The sequence below is a fragment of the Elephas maximus genome, chromosome 24, assembly GCF_024166365.1.
Source record: "Elephas maximus indicus isolate mEleMax1 chromosome 24, mEleMax1 primary haplotype, whole genome shotgun sequence".
NCBI lineage: Eukaryota > Metazoa > Chordata > Mammalia > Proboscidea > Elephantidae > Elephas > Elephas maximus.
Window position 1 is genome coordinate 13,717,859 of NC_064842.1, and position 21,380 is coordinate 13,739,238.

The 21,380-nt window shown below is 40.9% G+C and overlaps 1 protein-coding gene across 1 annotated transcript in view; it reads left to right on the forward strand.

Annotated features, from left to right (window-relative positions):
* Positions 1 to 11,026, forward strand: part of FBXO28 (F-box protein 28) — a 36,917-nt gene extending 25,891 nt beyond the window's left edge. The window contains exons 4-5 of the mRNA XM_049868159.1: positions 3,455 to 3,650; positions 6,551 to 11,026. Of these exons, the coding sequence (XP_049724116.1) occupies positions 3,455 to 3,650; positions 6,551 to 6,945 (591 nt within the window). The 3' untranslated portion in view covers positions 6,946 to 11,026. The remainder of the gene's footprint in view (positions 1 to 3,454; positions 3,651 to 6,550) is intronic.
* Positions 11,027 to 21,380: the final 10,354 nt, after the last annotated feature.

Genomic DNA, 21,380 nt, shown 5'->3' on the forward strand with positions numbered 1-21,380 from the left:
CTTTTATTATCTATCTTTATAAATGCAGTGTTTGTCTTCGGGGGTTGGAAGCATTACATATAAACTTACAGATCTATTTTAATGCATACATAAAAAAGTACACAAATCATAAAAATTTACTCTGATAAAGTGTTGGACAATGTTGGCATTTTGTCAGCTGCAGTAATAACGTGTGGACGGATCTGGATTATCCTTGGGAATGGGGTGGCGTTTCTAGTCAGAAAATTTGTGAAAGTTGTCTGCATGGTCGTTGTCTTTTTTCCTTCATGTGTTTTGTAGTAACATCTCACCACTTCCCAGATCTGCCTGTCAATTCTAGCAAAGCGATCAGTGTTTGGGTCCGAGTTTTCAGGCAACTGAAGCCCCTGATTTAGTTTAGACACCTAAATCTGTACAACAGTGTTTTGAACAGTAAATCATGAAACTGAACATTTGCGAATGATGACATCAGCCAGTGATGTGCTGCCGCGCCGTATGGAGCGCATATTACGATGTAAGATGTACCCCGAAAAAGAAAACGAGCCGTCCTAAGTGTGCTTCCTCAGAGCACGAACACCTCGTAAGTCAGGGACTACCTGTATATTGTGAGGAAGATGGGCAGAAAGGATGTATTTACAACTTGTAATATGCACTCTGAAGGGTTTGAAGAAGATGTTCATGTGATTTAAACTGGAGGAGGGCTCAGAAAAGACTACTCTGAGAAAGTAACATTTTACTGAGACCTCAAGTCTGAGTAAGGAATTTGGGGTGAGGAAGGTGGGAAGATGTGCAGGGAGAACTGTTGAGAAAAGAACTTCCTGTGCAAAGGCCCTGAGGCAGAAAGGGGCTTGGTTTAGTTCAAGAGCTGAAGGCCAGTTTGTACCTGTCCGTGCAATATACTAAGCTTGAGAGCAACAGAAAATAGTAGTGAAATCTTGTGACAAGTATTTTTCTTATTTATAACACACATTTAAAACTTTAATAAAAACAAATCTACTGTGGATCAGTTCATATCCTGGCATTTAGCACATACGATAGTTGGTGTGAAGGACCTTAAAAAAAAAAAACCTGTAATCCCACTTTACTTATATTTTTTATTGAAACATTTCTTAATTATATATTAGTTAACATACTTTTTTATTTTTCAAACACTTGATCTTCTGCTAGCTTCCATAAATATTTGATATTTGGATATATATATATGTGTAAACTACAGCCTGTTTCCAGCCCTTGAACTCTTTGAACAAGTCAAACAGACTCTGACCCTGAATGTTATCTTAAATATCTCAGAGAAGCCTTCCTGACTACCCTGTCTGTTGTCCCCACCTCCCTCAGTAGTAACTATCACATGACCCTTTTTTTCCTTTATGATGCTATTTTAAAGTATTTTATTATGTGTTTACTTTAGCTTCATGACAGTAAGAATCTTGTAAACTTTATTCACTGTTTTTACCCTGGTGCTTTCAAAGGAGACGAGTGCCTAGTAAGAACTCAAAAAATTCTTGTTGAATGATGTTTATCCTACAAGTTAGGGTATGCTCACATAATTAAATTTAGCCCAAAGAAAAATACTTTTTTTTTTTTTTTTTTAATATATGTAATAATTCCTAACATGGGAGTTCCATAACTAATTGTTGAAAAAAGTTGTTACTCTAAAGTGAGTTGATAATCTGGTAGTAATGCCAGAAATGAATGACCGCTTACCCAGCGGAGCCTCAGCGGTCTGCACTTGACTGTCAGGATTACTCCGACTGTTCTCCCCGGCAGTCTCGATCCCTCTTACGCCGTTAGCTACTGCAGCCTCATCACCATCCACCATTTCTCTCCTGAGTGCCTGACCTGTATTTCCAGCTGCCTGCTGATGATTGCCACCTGCATGTCCCATGTGATTCCAAATCAGCGTATCTTCTCTCCCATTACACCTGCCTACATATCCACCAAGGAGCTCTGGTGACGCAGTGGTTAAGTGCTTGGCTGCTACCCCTAAAGGTCAGCAGTTCAAACCCACCAGCCACTCCACAGGAGAAAAGACCAGGCAATCTGTTCACATAAAGATTTTGGCCTAGGGAAACCCTATTAGGTAGTTCTCTGTCCTGTGCTGTCACTATGAGCCACAATTGACTTGACGGTGCACGACAACAACATACATATACACCACTTTAGCCTAAGCCAGTTCCTGTTCATCTCTCCAGGCCCACAGATGTGGCCTCTTCTGTGAAGTCTTCTCAGGCTCCCTATAGAGACACATCCTAACGGTTTAATTTTACTGACATTTATCAGGTACACATCACGCTAGACTGACAAGTATGACATTACACTGAGAATCTAGAAACCATTACAGCTATGAATTTGTCCTGGTACTACTGGGCAAGATTGTATGTTTCTGTAGCACCACTCAGCAGCCTGAGTAAAGGAGAAGAGAAAGCAGAGTGTAAGACTGATCCACAGTTGGCAGCCGGCTGGGTAAATGCAGTAGGAGAATGAGTGGAGCTCAGGGTTTGGAGTTTTGGTGACAGTGGTTCGGTGGATTAGCCTACAATTCTGGTGAGGCGGGGGCTCCTTGGAATAGATGCTGGCCAGGCTGGAAGTCTGCATAGATGTGAATTATTGATACCAACTGGCTGCTTCGATTTCCTCAAGTCTCTACTGAAGCTTTGAGAAGTACTAAGGATAACGTCACAGGGATAAAAGGCTGAGTGCAAGAGTCTAAGGAAGGTTCAGTTACCATTCCAGCAAGAGAGTTAGGTTCCAGAATTGAAGAACTTTGTTTCTTCTCCGTGTGTATTATGCTCTGTGTTTCCCCACTACAATCATCATTAAAACAAAAAAAGGATTCCTTCCTACCCTTTGGTGATAAGAGGGAGGTGGTATCTGAGGAGACCTCATTCCAGTCCATAGCAAGTCTTAGAGAAATGGAAGCTCAGGGATCGGACACGGTGCAGTGTAGAGGAGGAGGAAATCAGGCTGAATCCCTGGGGCTTTGGGGAGCAGATGCAGCTAGAGGAAAGTGGGCTTGGAGGATTAACAGACTATTGCCTGGGTATTGCCCCCTCCCCCCCCGTGCAGGGTTTAATTTTTTAGGTAAGTTCTCTAGTTTCTTTAATAATTTATACATCCCTCTTATTTTGTGTCATGTCTTTACGCGTGTGTATCTCCAGTTAGACTGTGATTTCCTTCAGGTCAGGAGCCATATATTAGTCATCCTGGTTCCTTAGCCCCAGTACAGTCTCAGGTACAGAAAAAGTGCTTAATAAATGTAAGCACGAGAAATACAGAACGTTGTGTAACAAGCCCCAAAGCTGTGTGTTGCAGCTGGTAACATTTGGTATTATTATCAGTGGTCAGGACATCGGTTAAATTACCCTGTAGTTCTTCACAGCAGTTGAAAACAAGCAGTCACTTCCCTCCTATTTAGTTGTTTTCTTTAAAAAAAAAAAAAAAGTCTACAGTGCTAATGCAGATTCATCATTTTTAGGTGATTGATGAAATTTATCGTGTATTGAGATATGTCAATTCTACCAGAGCCCCTCAGCGAGCTCATGAAGTACTTCAGGAGTTAAGGGACATTTCCTCCATGGCGATGGAGTACTTTGATGAGAAGATTGTTCCAATCCTAAAAAGGAAATTACCAGGATCAGATGTATCTGGAAGACTCATGGGCTCCCCTCCAGGTATCTCTTGTTTATAATAATGTTTGTATATAGTTTTATAACTTCCTTTTTTTATTTGACCATGTACCTTGAACTTTTCTGTGTTGGTAAATATGTATGTGCAATATCATTTTTAATGACTGGAATAGAGTCTGTAGTTTAGGTAGTTGACCCCCTACCCATGAGATACATTTGTTCTTCCCCGTTTTTTCAGTATTTGAACTATACTCTGAAGAAGTATCTGTAGCTAAATTTTTGCCCAGATTCACAACTGTTGACTTGCAACAAATTGGTTAGTAGTAGAACTGCTGGGTGGAAGGGTATGTACATGTATGTTTTTTTGATGATTCTGATGAGTCAATAACTGTCCGTTTTTAAGTAGTATTAAATATGTCAGATAAAACAAAACAAAACAAAAAAATCTCCGTGGAACTATCCAGTGAATTATTTGAGCCCCCAGAGTGTCCGGCTACTACTTTAAAACACAGGGTGCTAAAGCTGTTTTGAACACTGTCACTTCTGTGGTAGCTGTTTTACAGAAGTATATTGAATCCTAGAGGTTTGTGTACTTGTCTGTTGAAAGACGAAATGGTTCGATATCCTTAACTCCTGAAAATACTTTTAAGTTAGGGAAAAAAACCTTAATAAAACTTGCTGTTTTCCTCGGATTAGTTAGCTCCCTGCAGGACTCAGTGGGTCTGCTGAGTGGCTCTCTGTAATTTAACGATAAGGCTGCTTGCGCCTGAGCATTAATGTATCTGTTATTTACTGAATGCTCGTTATGTGCCCAGCACTGCACTGTGTCCTGTGGAGATAAAAAGAAGTGTAATACGTGGATCTTACTGTTTCAGAAGGTAAGATACCCAGATAGAAAGTTAAGTTACCAAAGACAAGAGGAACATGGTAAGGCAGTGTCCCATTAAATGACACAGTAGCAAGACAGATTCTTATGGAGGAAAAAATCACCGCTGGCTGACCTGATCAGGACTTCACAAGAGGTAAGAGCTGATCTGAGCTTGATGTATGAGAGCAGGCTTGATAAGCAGAGAGGGATGGAAGAATGCAGCCTCAGTCAGGAGAATATGCACAAGGAGGAAATTAGCATGATGGATTTAGGATATGACTGGATCCATCTGGTCCTTTTAGAAAACCTTCAAGAGATAAGGCTTTTAAAAAGTAGGTTATTAGTTCAAAATAGTGAGTGTTATGCCCTTGTGTAAAAATGGTGAGGCAGGGGTGTCTGACCTCCTCTAACTTCACAAAGGGGAAGGAGAATCAAGATCAGCAGCCTCAGGCTGATTCCTGTGAGGTGGAGGTCAAACATACTCCACCTTCCGACTTTTTTACCCATTATGGCACCGGCCGTTCCTCCCACGGCATCCTCTACTTCTCTCCTGGGTTTGATAATTCACTGCAGTGGCCACCACAACACTCAAACAGTAGTCACGATTATAGGGTTTATTAGGGAGATAACAGGTTACAATTTGGATCAGAAACTGCTCAGAATACAGTTCTTCAATCAGGAGAGCTTCTTAGCTGTGCCCGCAGGCAGGCCTCTTCCTGGCCCTCAACCCTTTGGCCCCTTGGGCTGGCCTGGCCTCTTTCCAGCTTGGGCAAGTGTTATAAAGCTCTTTAGCTCCACCAGAAAGTGCCTAGAGCCACCCGACTCTGCCAGCAAGCCTCGTGCCTGAAGCCTCTCAGTTTTCTTGCTCTGCGGGTCAGGAAGCCCATCACCGTCTCCTGCCAGTCTCCTGGTACTGCTGCTTCTATTGCCACCATTTCTCTGCCGCTGCTTCTCGTTGTCTCTCCCCGTCTCTGGTGTTATAGCTCCCTCTCTGTTTCACCTGGTCTAGGAGGTTTCAGCCCAGGGACCCCGAATGCAAAGGATACACTCTGCTCCCATCTCCTCTTCTTGGTGGTTTGAGGGCCCCCCTCCCTGCTTCCCGCCTCTGGGATGGCTCATTTTAAGCCTAGTAGGTGGCAGAGCTGCCTGATCCCATTATTAGGGTTCCATATGCTTTATCTGCCTCGTCACACCGCCACGGACGTGCCATGCACCTTACTCTTAGCAAGCTGTCCATCCCCTTAGTGGGCCACAAGCACCATATTACATAGTCCCACCTGGTCGTTTATGGGAGTTATAAGACTGACTAGAAGGGCCATGTTAAGTAATTCACTGCACGGCACCTTGGCACTCAGTTGTTACATTCTTATTATTCCTAAAACACAGTAGCTCCATAGCCTTCCTACACCATGTCAGAAGTTCTTTGTCATCGTCGTGTGTGTATATATATATATATATATAAACATATAAAAGGAAATTGGAATGTGGTTCCAGCCCAGAAGAAGACATGGCTTCGTAGCCTGAGCAGTTATGCTGTCAGGACACTGCGGACGGCAACACGGTGGCCCTTGGGCTTCTAGGCTGTCAGAACATAGCTTCTATATGTCCCCCTTGTCGACGGAGCCCCTGTTTATCTAAATTGAAGGTTTTGTGTATAATTGGGTGCAGAGAACTTGAAAACATGAGCATTCTGTACTTGTAAACTGGAAACTTTGCTCATTAAAATCAAATTGAGAGAATATAACTTTTCTCATTTTAATACTTGTATTTGCTTACTCTGCTAGGTTGTAAAATGTTTTATAGTATTTTAAATTTAAGTTTATTCCCTTAAATGCTCTCTGCATTTGCTGGCAGTCCACATACCGCCATATCTGCCAGAAGAACAGAGTTCAGAGTTGTTCACAGCTAAAACAAGGCTGTCTGGTTCATCCCATGGACCAGGTAGATTGCAAAGACAGAACTATCAGAAGTGATCAAATAAAGATACTGCACTTTTAAATAAGCTTAACGAATCAGTATTAGTGGAAGGGCAGTGCTGTCAGAGATTAAGTGACCATGTTAAACTGTTTCTCCACAGTCCCAGGACCTTCCGCAGCCCTGACGACGATGCAGCTCTTCTCCAAGCAAAACCCCTCAAGACAAGAGGTTACCAAACTCCAGCAGCAGGTTAAAACCAACGGCGCTGGAGTGACTGTTCTCAGGCGGGAAATTTCCGAGCTCCGCACCAAAGTGCAAGAACAGCAGAAACAGCTTCAGGACCAGGATCAGAAACTGCTAGAGCAGACCCAGATCATAGGGGAACAGAACGCACGGTTGGCGGAGCTGGAACGCAAACTGCGAGAAGTCATGGAGAGTGCGGTCGGAGGCTCCTCGGCCTCTGGGCAGAATGAGGAGTCTCCTCGGAAGCGAAAAAAGGCCACGGAAGCCATAGACTCTCTTAGGAAATCGAAACGTCTTCGGAATAGAAAGTAAACTGGAAAGTGGTTCCAGCTCCAGAAGAAGACATGGCTTAGTGGCTTCTTACGCAGTCATGCTGTCAGGACACTGTGAGCAACACGGTGTCTCTTGGGCTTCTAGGCTTTCAGAACACAACTTAAACTTGAACTCTTTCGTGGTTAAGACATTCTTTCCCGCTTCTCCTGGGTGAACTGATGCACAGAATCTTTTACTTTGCAATAGATTTGTACTAACCAGACCTGTTCTATCATGTTTTGAGGAGTTAACTTTCCTGTGCAGATAATGTTTAATGTTTGTTTCTGCATATATGCACATTACATAAGGATCTTAAACAAACCCAGTCTTGACAGACTAGAAGTTAAGTTTAAATACAGAAAATGTCCTGCTCACTTGAAAGAAAAGACCTACTTTTTAAATGGACACTATCTTGTTTTTTAAAAAAAGTTGACTTTTTGTTATAAGTGACCTTTGTCCGGAATGTCTGAGAAGTAGTTTATGCTTTTTGGTATTGAAGTAATGGGTAACGAGAACGGACTTCCACAGTGTTGACTGTAGAAGGGGACTCTACAGTACTGACTATATATTTTTATAAACTGGCGAGGGACTTCCCCAGTTGTTACATATGCGTTTTCAGTTCTCTTTGGGGCCACGTCCTACGCTTGCATGGATGGATGCATGCATTGCCTAATCAGCCCACTTAAAAAGCTCTTGCACTGGTATTGATCTTGAACCTCTATACTTCACTTTTTAGAGCAGCTTCTTAGTTTATTTAAGTGCTTAACATCTCTGCCATCACAGCTTGCCTCTGGAGGGTAATAGTCCATTTGTCCTCCAGCTTTACAGGGGCAAGAGAGTATTGAAGCCCATTGCTGTATCTATTCTCCGTAGGGCTCAGGTACACCGGCTAAGGCAGAACCCCAAATTCCAAGTCTATGAATACCGGACCTCTGGTAACTAGTACTGTTCCTTACTCGCCACTGTGTCACTTGCTGATCGAATGTGATTGAATAGGGGACGTGACTGCAGGGTGCAGTTTCGCCACTGAAGCCGAGTTCATTGAAGAAAAGTAATTCATTTCTGGGGGTGACCTTAGGGAAGCTTTTCAATATTAATTCCGAGCTTTCCTTATCCTACAATGTTAAACAAAAGCTTTAATTTCTTTTGCACTCCTGTTGTGAGCGTGTAACCAGAAAAGCATGTCTTGCACTGTCCAGCCTTCTGAGTGGTCACTTTAACAACCTCCAAATTGTGTACAGTGGTTCTTTTTCCCGGTTGTATATTTTTGAGACATTATTCAACTATCACTGTCCTAGTTTTATTTTAATGTACTAAATTATGTAGCTGTTATTTGACTGTTAAATTCTTTTAAACAACTGTTGCCTCGGGCTTCAGTTATTTAAAGTAAATTTAGGTGTAAAATAGGAAATGGTCCCTTTCCAGGTGGGAGTTTGACACCTCTATAAACCTAAGTTTTGGTAAGTACCTTCGTTGAATAAGCACAAGGCTACCACCCTTACATCCGTCCAGCATGACATGGTTATGCATCCTTTAGATAAACCTCACCAAATGAACCTTTTTTTCCTGTCCATTTTTAATATTGTCCTTACATAATATTGTCCTTAGATTTTGGTCAATTCTATGTCTAACTTTGCAACTCCATTTACAATGTAGTATGTTTTCAATGAAAAACCATAAAGTAACATCCAAGTGTTTTATGGCTTGTTGGGAAGATAATTTTAAAATAAACAATTTCCAAAAAAACATTTGTCAGCCAAGGTCATCCATAAAAGTCCCCGTCTGGAAATCATTTTCTCAGCAGGTCTCATTTTTGTAACCATAGGATTTAGCCATGTTGTCATAATTTTGGAGGAGGCCTACTGGAACACTCACGGCCTTTAATAGTCTGCTTTTCTGGTATTGGAAGGCTCTTAAAATAACCAAGTACATGTTTACAGGTTAACTAAGTATGATCCTTATGCATTGGAGGGATATAGCCTTAGATTGTTTCTTGAATAGTAGTTAATGAATTCCAAGAGTTTCCTGAATTTCATTTTAAACTACATCTAGATACCCTAGAATGGGCCTATAGTCTTCCATTAGTGAACATGAGTATGTGGCATTCATAATAAGCATTCACACTATTAGAATGTAGGTTTTCTATTTGAAAATCCAAAGTTGTACAGCATATCCTTGTAACCATCTGTCCATAAGGTTAATGAGTTGATGCATGAATATTCCATAACAGTAGGAGAATAAAACACTACATTTTAGTCTTAACTCTTAGACTGTCTAGCTCAAGGACATTAGAAAACTGCCTTCACCATTAATCGGGACAGTTGTTTATGTTTGCTTTTGGATAGCATAGTGGTATTTAAAGTTCAACAAATCGCAAATTATTTTGATCACCTAAAACTGACATATTTCAGGAAAATTGTAAATTAGCCTCCTGAAGGAGCCGTCCTGCCCTGCATTGTAAGTCAGTGATTGAAATGCTATGTGCTGTTACTGTTGTGTTGTCCTAGGGCAACATTTCATGAAGTAGTCCCATCATCTTCCTTGGCTGGCTTTCAGAGACTTCTCTGCCGTAATGGATCGTTCCTGCTTAAAATTTATCATGGTACACTACTACAGACATGCATCGAATGGGAAAAGGCATACGTAAGAAATTCAGGGGGTTGGTCCCACCCCCTTGGCCCAACCAGATCCTCTGCATAGATCCACATGGACTTGTTTTACTTGATTTTCACATATTCTGAGGTTCTTGAACCTGCCGTTCCTCAAACTCCTCTTTTGATGTATAGAGCCTGGAAATAACGGGGCAAACACAATGTATTCCGAGTGATCGCACTGTTCTAAGACTATTGGGGTGCCAGCAGGTCTAAAGCCACTGGTTTTGGAAGCAACTTTCTTTTGTAAAATGTGTTTTTTGGAGTACTGAACTTTACAGGGGCTTGCCTTAATCTCTATTTAGTAGTTCACAGTGAATGCGCTATTACTCTACATGTCGAAATGTTGAAATGATTCTATGTAGCCCCCAAAGTGGGTAAAACAGAGTATAAAAAAAAATAAGTAATGCCTAAATAAATAAGCTAAAAGGTGTCACTGCAGCCGGATTTTTGAGAGAAAATGGGCATATGGAAATAGGCTGTGTGTAATAAATAATGGCACCTTAAGATTGCACTACTTTATGCATTATTTTATAGGCCATTTCATAGCCTGCACTTTAATCTCCAAAGAAACAATGTATGTTGTCCCAGTTGTTCCATATTAATAAACCTTTTCCTAAGACAGGGCACTTTATTTTATTATACTGAATTTGTTTCTTGGAGATGGATTCCTTTTTTGAGTTCTCTGTTTCCTTAGCCATAATATTTTCTAGGATCTGGGAACTCCCTATCTTGTCTATTTCCAACACTATATAATCTTAATTTAAAGTAATGTACCGCTCATACTTGGTGATCAGCACGTTCTTATATCTTGCTCTATCAGTGAGTACCCATGTGTTAGACTTAGCAAACCCTCTAAAAAATATCGTATGCTGTAAGTAAGATTCGAAGCCAGGAATAAAAGGTCTTCTGGAGGAAACATCCTGTATGATGCAGTCTCTTGGAAAAGGGTGGTTCTGATATGAAATTCAATTTGTCATCTGGTTCTTTGACTTGGGATTTATCCGAATCCCATTAATTAGCACCCGAAAAGGTTAATAAGATAACAGACTTCTCTAGCCTGTCGTCTGAGGCAAATTATTTTCAAAAAATGCTAAAGCAACTCTACATAACAAGACTGGCAGCTGACTGCCGTTTACCACGACCTCACCTCAAATAGCAATACGGTTACATTGGTGATAAAGAGGATAGGCTTAAGTCATGTTGGCCCTTTCCAGCTTCCTGAGAGTCTTAATTCAGAAATTAAATCCAAATTTTTCCAGTTGTGTCTGAAGAGAACCATGAGATTTAGAAACATTGGTGATTTATTCCGTTGCCAAAGTATACTGGTCCATATTCAAAGCTATACTAAAAGGTCAGAAGTGTTTAAAATCTCTATGTGGTACCATGTCTGTTACCTATGAGCAACAATAAATTACTAGTTTACCTTCTGGAATTTTAATTGTTTATAACCTAATTGAATTACTGGAAAGTGGAAAACACCTCCCGGTCACACAACAGGGTACATGAATAAATGTGTTGTTACCAGTGCTACTCGTTTTCTTTGTATTTCGTGCACAAAAGAATATGGAGCTCCGTTGCTAACAAATACCTTATTAATAGCCACCATCTCTTGAAGCACTGTGTGTGCTTTGCATTTGTTCTTTTAGTTCTCACAGCCACCTTGTAAAGGAGGCTTTACCATGGCAGTTGAACTCGGGTTAAGCAACATGTCCACAGTGTTAAACAGGTAAGCAAGTAAGTGGGATTTGAATCCAAACCTACCTGCCTCTGAAGCTTCTGTACGTCCTGGTACACTGTGCTAAAATTCTGAAAACGCTGGGGCCTATGAGTTAGACTCTAAGTCACATTAATTCTCAGATTACTAATATGTAGGTGCTCCTTCCATACATCTGCGAGAAGCAATCAATGCCCCAATCACCGGTACAATGGAACTGAAGCGCAGGGAAAAGCTGGGCTTGGAGGAGGCAACTTTCATCCTAAAGGTTTTTTGGCAATGTGTTCAACCTAGGCATCAGGTAAAAGAGAACATTTTTAAGGCTTCTAGAACCTGTAATCATAAATAGGAGGCAGTACCAGTAGTAGACATGGTCTGGGGTCACTAGCGTAGCACCTTACTATAATATATGCTGCCAGTTGTGACCACCAGTTATTTTGCCATGCCGGTAAGGAACAGACACCAAAATTCCTTCCAGCTCCAAAGCTAAATATTCGTATTTCAATGAAACAATCATGCCAATAATTACCAGGTTTTTTTTTTTAAAGGTATAAAAAACCAAACCCGCTGGCAGTCGAGTCAATTCCAACTCACAGCAACCCTGTAGGCCAGAGTGGAACTGCCCCGTAGAGTTTCCAAGGAGCGCCTGGGGGATTTGAACTGTGGACCTTTTGGTTTGTCAGCAGCCGTAGCAGTTAACCACTACGCCACGAGGGTTTCCTTTTAAGGTATAATGATGTGAAATTGGTCTAAACAAAGTTCTCTAAGGAAGAGTAAACTCTGATATTACTTTTTTTTAATACTATTTTTGCTGGCAATATACGTGAACATACATCCATTCACAATTTCCACATAATCGGGTCAATAACTGGTTACATCATATTGTGTCACCATTCTGTCTCCACTCATATTGTTTCATCACCATTAGTTTAGGCTCTAAGCCCCTTAAAGTTCTCTGTGCTTTAGATGAACTGTTGTCGTTTTAAACTCAGATAATTCTTTCTAAGAGTGCAATGCTCAAGGCAAACATTATTAATGGGGCTAAACTGTTGTTTAGTTTAACAATGGCCTCATGGGATAGTTTCGATTCAAGATTTAAAAATTATTTCCAGGCATTAGATTTGGGGGTTTCCCCAGTCAATGGCTCCGGTAAGTCTGGTTTCTATGTGAATTTGAAGTTCTGTTCCATGTTTTCCCTCCTTTTGATCAGGACCCATCTGTTGGGTCTTTGATCTGACACCTTCTTTACCCAGCCTGTCCACAACTTAGATGTTGAGGAAAAAGATCACAGATGACTTTATGTGGAAGGGGGAGGCTGACGGCAGTGGTATCTCTTGTCCCAGTACCACATTCTAGTCAACCAGATATCACAGCCTAGAAGAACGAAGGCTGCTACTCTACATGTCAGTCTACGGCAGGTAGGTCAGGGTGAAAATCTTTATATTCTCCTGGTGGCTCAGTTGCTGCCTTATAAAATCACATTGTTATAAAACCAAGGGTCTTTATTTTATTTATTTGGGGGGGGCAGTAAATATACACAACAAAACATTCCCCATTTCAATATTCTTCACATGTACAACTCAGTGACACTGTCATAATCAACCATTACCTTTATCTGTTTCCAAATTTTTCTGTCGCCCTTAACAGGAGCTCCATGGTGTCCCCCTTTTCCCTCCCTTCTGTCTGCCCCTAGTAACCACTATTAAACTTTGGTTTCTATACACTTGCCTGTCCTAGGCATTTCATGTAGGCGGGATCATGGAATATTCTTTTGCGACTGACTGACTCGGCATGTTTTCAAGGTTCATCCATGTTGTAGCAAGTACCAGAACGTCATTTCTTTTTAGGGCTGAGTAGCATTGTATGTATGTACCACATTTTGTTTATCCATTCATCTGCTGATGGACATGTAGGCTGTTTCCACCTTGTAGCCATTGTGAAAAGTGCTGCAATGAATACTGATGAGTATCTGTTTGCGTTCCAGCTTTCAGTTCTTTGGGGTATATACCGAGGAGCGGAATTGCTGGGTCGTATGGTAGTTCTATGTTTAGATTTTTCAGGAACCACCAAACTGTTTTCCATAGTGATTATATATACCATTTTACAATCGCACCCGCAATAGATGAGGGTTTCAATTTCTCCACATCCTCACCAACACCTGTTGTTTTTCATTTTGTTTGTTTAATCATAGCTATCTTAGTGGGTGTGAAGTGATATCTCATTGTGGTTTTGATTTGCGTTTTTCTAATGACTAATCTGTGATGTTGAGCATCTAGAAAACCAAAGACCTTTTACTAGTATTCTTGCTTTTCTTTTCTTTCTTTTTGTGTGTATGTGTGTGTTTTAAGAATTATCTTTATTTATAAACTTCCCCATGTTTGAATTTTATTCCAGAAACAGTTCTTACAGGATCCATTAAAGATTATTCCCTTGTCCAGAGAAGTGTGTCTCAGCTTGCTTGTATACACTCCTCTGGTTTTTGGTGAGTTGTTTCCTCAAAGCAAACCTATAGGAAATTGTGAGGGGACAAAAACTGGAGTAATGTTGGAGCAAAAAGCACAAGTTATGACTACGAAGGAAATACAAATCAAGAATGAGCTTTCCAGCCCAGTCAGCCAAATAGCTTTCAACTTTGTGTTTTTTAAGTTCCCTCCCTGCTCCTTTTCTTTATTAAACAAAAGTCCATTTCTAATTAACTGATTTGTTAAAAGTCTGTGAAACAGCAGCAGTGAAAATAGTAAAATTGGCTCTGGGATGCAAGACTTAAGGTGTGCCCTTCTGTGTTAAAGAGAACACCCCTCCCTACTCAAGGCTAAGTAGGCAAAAGAGGGGTACTTGGGGGATAAAAGGGGAGAGAGGGTTAAAATGCTTGTTCTTCCTCTTGAGAGTTGAAGCGAGCTTACAAGAGAGCGATTTAGCTCCCTAGATGACCAGTTTCCATAACTCTAGGCAAGTTTACTAGTGGTTACGGCCCTCCATTCCCAAAGCAGCTGTGAAATGCAGCTTGTTTCTCATGGTGGCCAGCTGGCTACCCTCATAAGAGTGCAATAAGGGAATGACTGCCAAGAGGTTAACACAGTGCCCAGCACATGAAAAACCAAACCCAGTGCTGTCGAGTCGATTCCAACTCATAGCGACCCTATAGGACAGAGTAGAACTGCCCCCACAGAGTTTCCAAGGAGCGCCTGGCGGATTTGAACTGCCAACCCTTTGGTTAGCAGCCATAGCACTTAACCACTATGCCACCAGGGTTTCCACCCAGCACATAGTAAGCCTGTAATAAGTAGTGGTGATATATAGAGATATGACTACGGAAATACACAAACTCCCCAAGACTCTGGCACCGAGGGACCCTCACTTCCTTTCCCCCTAGGGGCAGTGGCTGCACTGAGCTAGGTGTTGCTTCAGGTGTAGTGACGCACATTGGGTGGCTCCAGGCACAGCTGCTCAAGGAGCTTATGTAATGCATTGACTGCATCCCTGTTTTAAGAATATTTAAATGTATACCAGCCAAGTGGCTGAGGTCCGGAGAAAGAGGCCTGCCTGTGGGCATGGCCAAGAAGCTGTCCTGGCAAAGAATGGTTCCTGATCCTGAATTATAACCTGTTACTTCCCTAATAAACCCGGTAATTGTGAGTGTTGCCTGTGAATTCTGTATGGCCATTGCAACAAATTATCAGCTTCAGCAGAGAAATAGAGAGTGCAGGGGGAGGGATGGCTGGTATTAGAATTGGTAGGTAAGTTGGAGGGTAGAGGAATGTCTGACTACCTCATAGGAATCAGCCTTGGTCTGAAGCTGATGACCTTGATTCTCTCTCCCCCGCACCTTGTGAAGTCAGACAAAGAGGTCAGATAACGTTGCCATCATATATTTACAGCACTCAAAATAATGTTCTCTAGTCTTGCAGGCTTTCTAACCTCCTTGGGTAGATTTATTTTTAGTCTATCTTAGTTTTGGCATCTCTTATAATCCTAGAACATGGAGGTGATTTAAGGAAATTACACCCCCTTGGTTTTCATCACTGAGGTAACTGAGTGATATGCACAAGGCCACACACCTTGATAAAGACAAGTCAGGGTCACTGAACTCTATCCCTTCCTAACATTTACACTGCTTTTTGCACTGCCCCACACTGACTTCCTGAGAGCCACAGGAGAGCAAACCAGTTCTTGAAGTGCTCATCCAAGAGGCCTAGAAGGGAGATTTAGGGCTACATCTAGTAGAGTGAAGAGAGGTCCCTCTTCAAATCTCCCCTCTGTGTAGGGCAATTGATATTATCACCACTGTAAAAGATAATCTAGTGTAAGGGTTAAGCATCTGTGCTCTAAACCAAAAAAACACACTGCCAACAAGTCATTTCTGATTCATAGTGACCCTATAGGACGGAGTAGAATTACCCCACAGAGTTTCCAAGGAGTGTGTGGTGGATTTGAACTGCTGACCTCTTGGTTAGAAGCTATAGCACTTAACCACTACACCACCAGGGTTTCCATAGGTGCCCTAGAATCGGAATAAATGGACTCCTAATCCCATCTCTAGTCCCTGAGTGGTGGAAAGGATTAATGCACTCGGCTGCTAACCAAAAGGTTACAGGTTCAAATCCACCCAGAGGCGACTCAGAAGAAAGCCCTGTCTATCTACTTTTGAAAAATCAGCCATTGAAAACCCTAGGGAGCACAGTTCTACCCTGACACACATGGGGCCACCATAAGTCAGAGTCAACTCAATGGCAACTGAATCCCAGCTCTACAGTTACCGGCTATGTAATAGCAGCTTGGGTACTTAATATCGCTGAGGCTCAGTTTTATCAATTGTAAAGTAGTTCCTACCTTACAGGGTTGTTGCAAAAATTACATAATCCAAGGAAACTATCAATTCCACCTCCTGGCACATACTGTGAGCTTTGCAAATGTTCAAAAACCAGTGTCACACAGCTTCCACAAGACAGTTCAGGTGAATTTCCATTATGTAGCTATTTCTCTGAAAAAAGCACAGAAGTTCCTGTAGGTCATCACCTCTTAAAATGTGGTCTGTGGGGTCAACAGCCTCTCAGTCAACCTAGGAGCTTCTTTGAAATGTTGAACCTCAGAACTCTGGGTCTCATTCCAGAGCTATTGTGTTGTGTCAAGTCTATTCCAACTCATAGTGACCCTAAAGGACAGAGTAGAGCTGGCCATAGGGTTTCCTTGGTTGTAATCTTTATGGGAGCAAACGGCCCGGTCTTTCTCCCAAGGAGCGGCTGGTGGGTTCAAACCACCAAACTTTTGGTTAGCAGCTGAGCCTTTAACCACTGTGCCACCAGGGCCCTTAACTACTGGATCAAAATCTGCATTTTATGTACCAGATCCCCGGTGACTAACCTGCACATTCAAATTGGAGAAGTGCTGCGGTAGACGCATCCACTGTTTTAAAGCCAGGCTTTCCTTGTTACTCTTAGCTTCCCATATATTTAGCCAAATAATACTAAGAAATTTAGCATTGGCCAGGGCCAGCTTTTACTTTCAAGCCAGCAGGAGTCACCAAACCAAAACAGGAGACAAACAGTTTTGTCACTTTTGGTGTCATAAGAAATTTCTATTAAAATTCCACCAGTATGAGATCAGTCACTAACATTAGAGAACAAAGAAGCTGTTTTTAAAAATGTAAATGTCGAGAAGTGGGGCCAAGATGGCGGAGTAGTCAGACACTTCCGGTAAACCCTCTTATAACAAAAAAAACCCCAAAGACCCTAAGAAATAAGTGAAATGATTATATTTATGACAAGCTAGGTTTTTTTTTTTGTTTGTTTTTAGGAGCCCTGAACATCAAAGGCAAAGTTAGAAAATGGACTGAGTGGTAGGGAGAGGGAGAGACGGTTCAGAAATGGAGAGGAGTTACCCGACCTGAGTCACCAGGAACCCTCAGGCACCATTCCTGGGAGCGACTGCAGTAGGCTGGTAGTAGCTTTCAGCCGTGGCTTCCTCAGGGAGAAACAGCCAGCCACACAACCTACTCACACCTCCAGGACCAGAGAATGGCACTCTTGGAAAAAGCTAAGTACTTGCGTATATTTTACCGCACCCCAAGCCCTCAAGCTGGTTTCAGTGGCTGTCAATTTCCCTGGGCCTGAAATAGGTCCTGCTAAGTGGTCTGAGCCATTCTCCTTGGAGAAGGGATAAATTCACAACTGAGGGAAAAGATAATCTGCCAGCTCCACTAAACTCAGGAGCTCAGGAAAGAAGTGGCTCCCGTCCAGGCATAAATGGTCTATGGACTTTGAATACCTTCCCCCCTGCATGGACCTGTGTGGGCCTATTTCAGGAGAATAGACCCTTGTTGGTAGAGTGCAACTGTTTCAGTTGTGTGGTGGAGAGGTGGGTGTTTGTTGTGGGACACCAATTTGCCTATTAAACAGGGTCCTCACCCATGCACATCAGGGGCCAAAGGACTGGTGTCTCCACTCAGGTCACCCAGCCACTCACGACAGGAGTCCAAAGACAACTGGTACCTCCCAATTCTTACAACTGAAAACATTGGGTGCCCATGGTCTGTCTGCAGAACACACCCTCCTGTGCAGTCTACGGCAGAGGGACACACTTTCCTCAGAGACAGTTGGGGAACAAAATTCTCAGACCTCTGCCTTGTTCAGAGCATGACCCCTTGCTGCAACCAGATAACGGTACCTACACCAATCACCCCTGCCCCTCTAAGACTGTAGGACAGAGCCTGTACCACACACTTGATGACCAGCTACCTGGATACCTAAGCTGAATTCATACAAGAAAAGTGAATGGACTTCTAGACTGATATACCTGATAACAGCTCTAGCCATCTGGTGATATGATGTTAGAGCGTCAAAGGCAAAAATAATAAAGCTAGCTCACTCAAGCAACCCATTTGGGCTTATCAAACCAAAAAAAAGCAAGAAGCCAGGATACAGTAAGCAAACATAAAATAATATTACAACTTACAGATGGTTCAAAGACAACAGTCAATATCAAATCACATAAAGAAACAGACCATGATCGCTTCAATGAGCCCTCAAAACAATGAATCAAGGGATCTTATAAATGAAAGTGCCTTCCTGGAATTACCAGATGCAGAATACAAAAGATTAATATACAGAACCCTTCAAGACATCACAAAGGAGATCAGGCAATACACAGAACAAACCAAGGAACACACAGATAAAGCAGTTGAAGAAATTGAAAAGGTTCTTCAAGAACATAATGAAAAATTTAAAGCTGCAAGAATCCATAGACAGAGAGCACTCAGAAATTCAGAAGATTAACAATAAAGTTACAGAATTAGACAACTCACTAGAAAGAGGGGCAGAATTGTGGAAGTAGAATGCAGAATTTGTGAGACTGAAGATAAAACAATTGGCACCAATACATTTGAAGAAAAATGAGATAAAAGAATTTTAAAAAATGAAGAAATCCTAAGAATCATGTGGGACTCTATCAAGAGAAATAACCTATGAGTGATTGGAGAACCAAACAGGGAGGAATAACAGAAAATACAGAGAGAATTGTTGAAGATTTATTGGCAGAAAATGTCCCTAATACCGTGAAAGATGAGAAGATACCTATCCAAGATGCTCATTGAACTCCACATAACGTATATCTTAAAAGAAATTCACCAAGACATATTATAATCAAGCTTGCCAAAACCAAAGATAAAGAATTATAAGAGTGGCTAGGGATAAACTAAAAGTCACCTACAAAGGAGAGACAATAAGGACAAGCTCGGACTATTCAGCAGAAACCATGCAGGCAAGGAGGCAATGGAATGACTTATATAAAGCATTGAAGGAAAAAAATTCCCAGCCAAGAATCATATATTCAGCAAAACGGTCTCTCAAATATGAAGGCAAAATTAGGATATTTCCAGATAAACAGAAGTTTAGAGAATTTGTAAAAACCAAGCCAAAACTACAAGAAATACTAAAAGGAGTTCTCTGGTTAGAAAATCAATAATATCAGATACCAACCCAAGACTAGAGCACAGGACAGAACAACCAGATGTCAACCCAGATAGGGAAATCACAAAAATAAATCAAGATAAAAAAACACTAAAACAGGGAAACAGCGATGTCATTATGTAAAAGAAGACAACATTAAAACAAGAAAGAGGGACTAAGAGATGTAGTCATAGATCTTTCAGATGGAGAGGAAGACAAGGCGATATAAAGAAATAAAAGTTAGGTTTAAACTTAGAATAATAGGGGTAAACATTAAGGTAACCACAAAGGAGACTAACAATCCTACACATCAAAATAAAATACCAGAAAAAAATAGAGACTCAGCAGAAACAAAATCAACAACGATGAATAAGAGGAAAAGACAATATATATACTACTCAGCACAAAAAATTAAGTGGGAAAAAGAAACTGTCAATAACACACTAAAAAAGACATCAAAATGACAGCACTAAACTCATAAAAAAAAAAAAAACTCATACCTATCCATAATTATGCTGAATGTAAAGGGATTAAATGCACCAATAAAGAGACAGTGGCAGAATGCATAAAAAAAAAAAAACATGATCCATCTATATACTACCTACAAGAGACACAACTTGGACTCAGAGACACAAACAAAAACTCAAAGGATGGAAAAAATATATCAAGCAAACAACAATCATAAAAGAGCAGGAGTGGCAATATTAATTTCTGACAAAATACACTTTAAAGTTAAATCCACCAAAAAGGATAAGGAAGGACACTATATAATGATTAAAGGGACAATATACCAGGAGGATATAACCATATTAAATATTTATGTACCCTATGACAGGGCTGCAAGATACATAAAACAAACTCTATCAGCATTGAAAGGTGAGATAGAGAGCTCCACAATTATAGCAGGAGACTTCAACACACCACTTTTGGTGAAGGACAGGACATTCAGAAAGAAGCTGAATAAAGACACGGAAGATCTAAATGGCACAATCAACCAACTTGACCTCATAGACATATACAAAACACTCCACCCAACAGCAGCCAAGAATACTTTCTTTTCCAGTGCACATGGAACATTCTCTAGAATAGACCACATATTAGGTCATAAAGCAAGCCTTAGCAGAATCCAAAACACTGAAATAGTACAAAGCATCTTCTCTGACCATAAGGCCATAAAAGTAGAAATCAATAACAGAAAAAAGCAGGGAAAAGAAATCAAACACTTGGAAACTGAACGATACTCCACTCAAAAAAGACTGGATTATAGAAGACATTAAGGATGGAATAAAGAAATTCATAGAATCCAGTGAGAACGAAAACACTTCCTATCAGAACCTTTGGGACAGAGCAAAAGCAGTGCTCGGAGTTCTATTTATATCAATAAATGCACACATACAAAAAGAAGACAGGGCCAAAATCACAGAATTATCCCTACAACTTGAACAAATAGAGAGCAACAAAAGAAACCCTCAGTCACCGGAAGAAAGCAAATAATCAAAATTAGAGCAGAATTAAATGAAATAGAGAACAAAAAAACAATTGAAAGAGTTAACAAGACCAAAAGCTGGTTCTTTGAAAAATTAACAAAATTGATAAACCATTAGCCAAACTGACAAAAGAAAAACAGGAGAGGAAGCAAATAACCTGAATAAGACATGAGATGGGCCATATCACAACAGACCCAACTGAAATTAAAAGAATCACATCAGATTACTGTGAAAAATTGTACTCTAACAAATATGAAAACCTAGAAGAAATGGATGAATTTCTAGAAACACACTACCTACCTAAATAACACAAACAGAGGTAGAACAACGAAATAAACCCATAAAAAAAGAGATTAAAAGATAATTAAAAAACTCTGAACAAAAAAATGCCCTGGCCTAGACGGCTTCACTGCAGAGTTCTACCAAACTTTTGGAGAAGCGTTAAAACCACTACTACTAAAGGTATTTCAGAGCATAGAAAAAAGCAGAATACTCCCAAACTCATTCTATGAAGCCAGCATACCCGATACCAAAATCAGGTAAAGACACCACAAAAAAAGAAAATTACAGACCTATATCCCTCATGAACTTAGATGCAAAAATCCTCAACAGAAGTCTAGCCAATAGAATTCAACAA